This window comes from Dermacentor silvarum, chromosome 8 (genome assembly GCF_013339745.2).
Source record: "Dermacentor silvarum isolate Dsil-2018 chromosome 8, BIME_Dsil_1.4, whole genome shotgun sequence".
Taxonomy (NCBI): domain Eukaryota; kingdom Metazoa; phylum Arthropoda; class Arachnida; order Ixodida; family Ixodidae; genus Dermacentor; species Dermacentor silvarum.
Genome location: NC_051161.1, coordinates 59,001,622 through 59,008,542, shown reverse-complemented (window position 1 = coordinate 59,008,542; position 6,921 = coordinate 59,001,622). Strand labels below are relative to the sequence as shown.

Genomic DNA, 6,921 nt, shown 5'->3' with positions numbered 1-6,921 from the left:
GCTTAAGTTCTTAGTCTTCGTTACGGGGCTTCGCTAACGAGCACTGGCGGAGGGGGGAAAACACAGGTAGCGGAACGAAGCTAACAAACAAACGTGAGCAAGAGAGACAAGAAAAAAGAAGGAAAAAAAAAAGCCACGTGCGTGTCGGCGTTCGTGCCGTAGCCGCGCCCCCCTCCCGCGGCCGGAGAGATCTCCCTCACACGTACACCTTATAAATATCGCGAGGCGAGGCTCCGTCCGGGGGGAAAATTGGTTGATACTTCTTTTCTTCTTCCGGCGGTGTGTGTGTTACACGTGGTGCGCCTGTTCGCGAGGAGTATTCAGCGCCAGGTTTCCTGGCTCTCGACGACAGTTGGCGACATCTTTCTCACAAGGCATCTCGTCTTACACTCGTCGCTCACCGTCGTGTTGCGAGACATCGTCAGCTGCCATGGACAAGGTGAGAGTGCGTTCAATCTATGCCTTTGAGGAGTGTCGCATCGCAGCCGCGCCCTACCGCGCTATTAATCAGGTTTGAGTGTACCAGAGCTGGAATTGTGCGTGCGGCAAAAGTAAAGAAAACAGTATCATCTTTGAACCCCACGATTAGTACGAACTTGCAGAAGGCGCATTGGCATTCAAGCCATGTTTGTCAGGTTTCGATACAAACGACAGAGTGTCCACTGTTGTCTTGAAAGTTTGCGTCAGAGCGATGAGCAGTAGCTCAGGCAAGCCCGCTATGCTCGTCCACCCTTCTTAGCGCGATTTACCCTGATTGTGCTTGCAAATAGGAATGCAACGATATAGGCCATCATGTATTGCTCTGAAGATCCTACCCGTGTTTGCACTTGCGTAAAAGCAGGCTGTTGTCGTTAGCATCTTGTAAACAGCGCAAGCTGATGCCCAACGCGCCTTCATGCAAGTACCACATCCTGGAAATGGTCATTGTGTTGGCATGAAATTCTTTTTCTCAGGTACTATTGCATATAAATGAAGTGATTAGCTTTTTTTTATTTTGGCCATGGTGCATACCTCAGGTATACGTTTTACACTTCATGGTAGGCCTCCTGTCTGACGGTGAACAACGCGAGTCTCCGTTATGCTGTTGTACTTTTATCGCAGACACTCAACACTTTTTTTTTTTTTTGGTGTAGATTGCGGAAAATCATGGGTTACCTGCCTCTGGCAATCACATTGTTACTGAACGCCAAGCTGGCGGTAAAACAACGAAGAGTTTGAGCAAGTTAGCTAACGCTCTGATGCTTTCCGCGAAACCTTTTTGTATTCTTTCAACTATCAGAAAACATCTGATGGCAACGATTGAGGGGAATGGTCGCGCGTTGTAGACATACAAATGCTAAAAATTCATTTAGCGTATTTAGGCCATAAAGACGGTTTATTTTTCTAGACGGGCTGGTCCTTCTCCTGTGAGGGGCTGCAGTGGTGTGAGTGGCCTTACTAGTAAAACAATTGACTTGATACGTGAAAATTTTGAGGAAGAAGCGAGAAGAAGAAAATGTCATTTTGCTGAGCCGTTGCATGATTTTGCACATTCGTTTTTTAACCATAGCCGTGTTTCTGCGAAATTTGTTTCAGTCCGTCAATGTTGTTTTTCCTCCCACATCACGACGGTATTGCCGCACTGTCACTTTTTCTCTTTTTCTACGTTTATAAACGCGCTTACTTGGTTTTTAACGCTAACGTTATGATCGCTTTTGGGTTGTCAGATGCAGACAAGATTCTATATTTTAATTGCTGGTGATCTGTGAAACTTCATTGCAGTTATTTTTCTTTCCAGTGCGCAATTGCTGTCCTATTGGCCGTGATGTCAGCGGCGCAAGCCTACATCATTCAGCACGTGAACCCTTATTCTCATGTGGTTCCTGGCAAAGTGTTCGTTCCTTACCCGGCCTACGTCGGCCACATACCATTCGGACATCCACACGTCGTGCAAACGCCGGTATTCGTGATAGCTCACGCGCCTCATCCTGCTGGAAAGCCCTCTGTGCCGGGTTCGGTACCCGGCCACCATCCCGGCCACCATCCCGGCCACCATCCCGGCCACCATCCGTTACCCGGCCAACACCCGGGCAACGTACCCATTTATCCGCCGCATTTTCCCGGAGTTCCGGGCGTGATTCCAGATAGCGGACCAGGAATCAGCATCCCGCCTCCGAGGCCGGATGGAGCGCCGCACCCAGGTGGCACTCCGATTCCATCGGGCCCCGAGTGCACACTTTGCAATGCCGGGGGCGGTCGAGGTACCAACGATAACGGCGGGCCGGTACCGACACCAGACGAAGGCGGCCGAGGAGACGAGGGTCCCATGCCTGATGGCGAAACGCCCAGGATGGGCGTACCAGACGGGGCACCGAAGCCGGAGGAGCCCAAACCGGAAGCACCAAAACCAGAGGAGCCAACAACGGAAGCACCAAAGCCAGAAGAGCCAACAACGGAAGCACCAAAGCCAGAAGAGCCGGCACCGGAAGAGCCAAAGCCGGAAGAGCCGGCACCGGAAGAGCCAAAGCCAGAAGCGCCGGCACCCGAAGAGCCAAAGCCGGAGGAACCGGCCCCGGAGGAGCCAAAGCCTGAAGAGCCGGCGCCGGAACAGCCAGCAACAGAGGAGCCGAAGGCAGAAGAACCTAAACAAGAGAGGGAGGATCCAAAGCCCGAGGATGAAAAGTCTAGCGAGGAAGACGGAGCCCCGACAACCGAACAAGCTTCAACGGCCCCGTCAGTTGACGAACCCGCTCCGGCGCGTCTGCTGTTGCCGAAAAAAGGTGGTACGGTCGTTCGATAGCCGGTATTCTAATGGTTCGTACGCTTCGGACTTGCGCAGGCTGCGAGTGTCGAGACTGGTTTTCACCGTATGAGCGTACGCGGACGTTGTTCGTCCCGCATGGGCATCTTGTAAGTCTAGAAGGTCTGCAGGTTTGACCAAAAGCGGGTATGTGTGTACCTGAAATGCCGAAGGCCCTCCCAGTGATATTTAGGCTCGGAACTCCGCGTCGGGCATTACGAAAACGACTAGAATAAAATCGGAGTTGAAGCCAACTTTTTGTTTTTTCCAATCATTTCAGTGTCCATCACCCAAATCTAAACCCGTTCCTAACCCCACCTCAGACCCGTTCCTCCTTTCCTAACGTCGTGCCCAAATCCCTGTGTCCCTCTTGAGGAAGCAGTCTTGTGTGAAGCACAAATTTCTTCCCGAAATGAATCTGCTAAAGGTGCCATCTTAAAGCCAACCTTAGTACACAACACTTAGATCGTGAACATATGTAAGGTCGGATCTTAAGGGAAGAAGGTCTGCTGGACATGCACTAATGCAAGACTTTTCGATTAGCTAATGTTTCTTCGAGTTAGAAATCTGTACGTCTTTACTTAATTTTCTTTTTCTGAATGGCCTCGTTTTTAGCACTGTACTCCCCTGAGGGATGGATGGTCGAGTGGTCAAAGAGAACGCAAATGTCTTTCTTTGAAACGTACTTCTAGTTTACTCGGAATGGGTAAATACTTTTCGCAAGCTTTATTCGATGCGCAAATAATACTAACGCTCAGTGGTCTTTATCTACTTTTTGTAGAAAGCTGGCAGAAGAATTAGCGAGAAACCTTACTGGCGCTGTAACAATGTGCACCGCCGTCTCCTATTTTGTGCATTTTCGCATTCCTCAAGCAAATCTGGCTAGGTAAACACACAAGCTGCCAATTAGATTTTTTGCTTCCAATGTCCTTTTACCACTGAGTACTGCGCAAGAAGGCTGCAAAATTATAATGTTATACCTCTGGTATGATGATGTCAACATTAGTATAGGAAAAAATTATACTAGAACATCTTTGGAGACACGTTTATCCTAGAGTAAGTTGCTCGTCAGTAATCTATCGTGAAAAAGTAAATGAGGCTGTTAATTCAACAACCCTGGAATGGATTTCAGTAAGACTTCTTAGTTTCCCAATGTGCTTAAATATGTTAGAAAAACTATATGAATACTTCTACTCAATAGGACAAGGCATGAGGCTTCATATTTCACTGACGGCCCTTTGACGTTCCCAAAAATATCGGAATGTTAATACATCTTGAACTTCCGTATAACAATGATCAATATTTTGACACTGTTTCTAAACTGCATAATCAAAGAAAAATGGAAAGAAGCCAGAAGTGGTGAAACAAAGGTGAGAGATCAGCACAAGAAAGCTGAACACAGATGTTACCATCATTTAGTGCAGCGCTGAAAGTAGGTATAATTGAATCATTCATTGTACCTAGTAATGAAACGCGTTAGTGTCTAAAGATATATGAAGAAAAACAAGTATCACCTATCATATTGTTCATCAGTGTTGCCTGCTGATAGAACTAAGGCGTCACTTGTCGAGATTACATTTTATTCACTTTTATCATGTTTGGACGGCAAAGATGATCCAAGCAGTGACGCGTGCAACTCTGACAAGATATTGCAATGGTCGTCAGCGATTTGATTCAGTCCAAAGTACTTGCGAAAAAATTCTGATCAGCTGATTCATTTCTTCTAGGTCATTTCCAATAAAGATAAGCAATTGGAATGGATAGTAAAGAAAAGTTCTAACTTAAACAATAATTGAATGACCACCTACTGAAGGTAGCGAGTTTTCCGACAATAAGGTTTGAAATCTTCTGTGTAAGAGTTCAAATTCGAGTTGAAAGCTGTGAGTTCTTCCAACTCTCGATGGAGCTTTTTGCCACGGGCACGTATGTTTAGACATGGAATGTGAACAAAAATAGCGACACCCTCTCTTTAACCGTGCAGTGATTTACATGAACAGACTGAACGCTGTGGGCGCTCGCACGCGTTCAGATAAATGAAGACACCATGGAAATAGAGAGCTTGGCCTTATATATTCTCCTGAGACCCGAACAGTACTATGGGACATAATCGCTCTTCAAGGTGGTTTTTATTGTTTACTGTTATGTTATAAAATAAAAAAAAACAATTTTAAAAATCTAAATACCACGGCTAAATGCCAAAAGCTGCATCACCATGTCTCCACAATATATCACCGTCATCTCTTCATCTTTGCTCTGGTACAAACTGCACTTCATTGCTTAAACGCAGAGATGAAGATGGAACTACGTGTAGTACATTGCCACGTTGCTGCCGCGCCCGGTAATTTTACGCAATCTCAGTGATTTAGAAACACACCTCAAGCTTGCTTTCGGCCGTCTGGGACGACACAAGGGTATAGATCAACTTAGTGTCCAATTTCTCGAAAGCGGACGGCAAGAATATGAGTTAAGCACTTCTTTAAAGTTACACGTGCACCGTACGTCATACCAAGAATGAATATTTTGCGTAATCACCCCCGAGTGAATTTCTAAAAAAAATTGAAGGCAACGTGCAATGTATTGCACAAGGGGTCTTACGAGGATATACCGGCATACGTACGAGAAGGCCTAAATCAGTAATGTTTTTTTTTTCTCTTACTCAGTTGAGAACCGATGTAAGAAATCTTTATTCGTTCGCTTACTGGCGGCAAATGAAGCAGTCATTAGACAAAGAAAAGCGAAACGACATGCATTTGCTCTAAAATACATGCGCATACAAAATAGGGGCAACACAGAGGAAGTTACGGTGAAACATAAATAGGCCTGGACCTGTTGTGACTGCCAAACCCCACTATATTTGCTGTCACGTTCCCATGTAAATATGGAGCTTATAGCTGCTTTTGTTTAGAATCCTGAGTGTTCAAAATAGCGGCAGCCCCTCCAGGACAATGTAGTCAAGAGTTCGACGGAATACCGTCTGGTCAGGTAAAAGCATAGTTATTTGTGAAGCAGGTCACCGACCCAGGTCAAAATGAAAATAAAATGACGTTTCGGGATCCCTACGGGTCCCTTGTTCACAATGGAATCACCAGGACAGTGCGAGCAAAATTTGTCCATAAACAGCGGGTGGTGGCTGAACTGCCATTTAGTTCTTTTCCAAGACACCAGGCCGGGGTTTCCGCTCCCAGCTGGCTAGGGGACGATTTGTCCCCGTCCCGTTTCAAACGGGATGCCAATAAATCATTGTCATCATCGTCATCGTCGTCGTCGCTTCCGTATGAGATGGGGCCGGGATTCACCGACTCATGTCACTGAAATATCTGTACTTTTTCATGAACGCCAGGCAGCAACACCTAAGTCTAAATCACTTTTGGAAAGCGTGCCTTCATTAGTAACCAAGTCTAGCTTTGCAACACGAGTCGTCATATATCAGCTGCAACCGAATGCCTTGCGAAAGCATACAATGGTCGCTTCACTGTCCACTCACAGACCGAGGTTAGCGAACCTCTATGCAGTAAGGGCTCCCGCTCGCGACGCCGAGGAAGTATTTGCAACGGGTACGTGTCCGCGTTGGCTCTTTCAGCGACATCTGTCGGCAAAAACCGGAAAGGCGCCAGCCCTGTGCAAGCGGTGGCTGCTCGTCGAAAGCCGAGAGTCCTCCCGCCTCCGCTACGTGTCGTGGCTGTGCTCAACTTCCACCGTGGAATGCCCTACATCCAACCCTTGCTGGCATCGCCCGCGCTCTTCGAGAAGCGGAAGCCGGACCAAACGGCACAGGAAGGCCGCTACGCGCTAGAATACTTCGTGCCGGCCCACGGACCGTTTGTGCCTTACGCCACGGGTGTCATTCAGAGACCAGTGAAAGCGCTCGTGAGGCTACAGGGATGAACAATAAACTAAACGAATGTGTACGCGTGTGAACGTGTCCTTGTTTCGGTTTTAGAGCCTCGAATGCCTCTTTGAGCACGCATCAAATATGGAGGGCAAAATACAAAAAGAGAACTTAAAGCAAAGGGAATCCAAGTAGTTAGTTAAAGACGTTTTGGTTGTCCAAACTGCGAGAAATGCCAGAGACCCGCAACAACAAAACACTTCATATTCATCTGCCCGCGATATGCTGTGCGATGACAATCACTGGCAGAACG

The 6,921-nt window shown here is 47.1% G+C and overlaps 1 protein-coding gene across 1 annotated transcript; it reads left to right on the top strand.

Moving 5' to 3' along the window:
- The first annotated feature begins 208 nt into the window (after positions 1-208).
- LOC119461296 (uncharacterized) lies at positions 209-6,681 on the top strand. The gene is made up of 3 exons (XM_049672374.1): positions 209-439; positions 1,778-2,759; positions 6,360-6,681. Exons 1-3 carry the CDS (start codon positions 431-433, stop codon positions 6,662-6,664), a joined length of 1,296 nt encoding a protein of 431 aa, XP_049528331.1. The 5' UTR covers positions 209-430; the 3' UTR covers positions 6,665-6,681.
- Positions 6,682-6,921: the final 240 nt, after the last annotated feature.

Coding starts and splice junctions, on each gene's coding strand:
- LOC119461296 (XM_049672374.1), top strand. Junction 2,760..6,359: donor TCTGCTGTTGCCGAAAAAAG/GTGGTACGGTCG, acceptor TGGCTCTTTCAG/CGACATCTGTCGGCAAAAAC.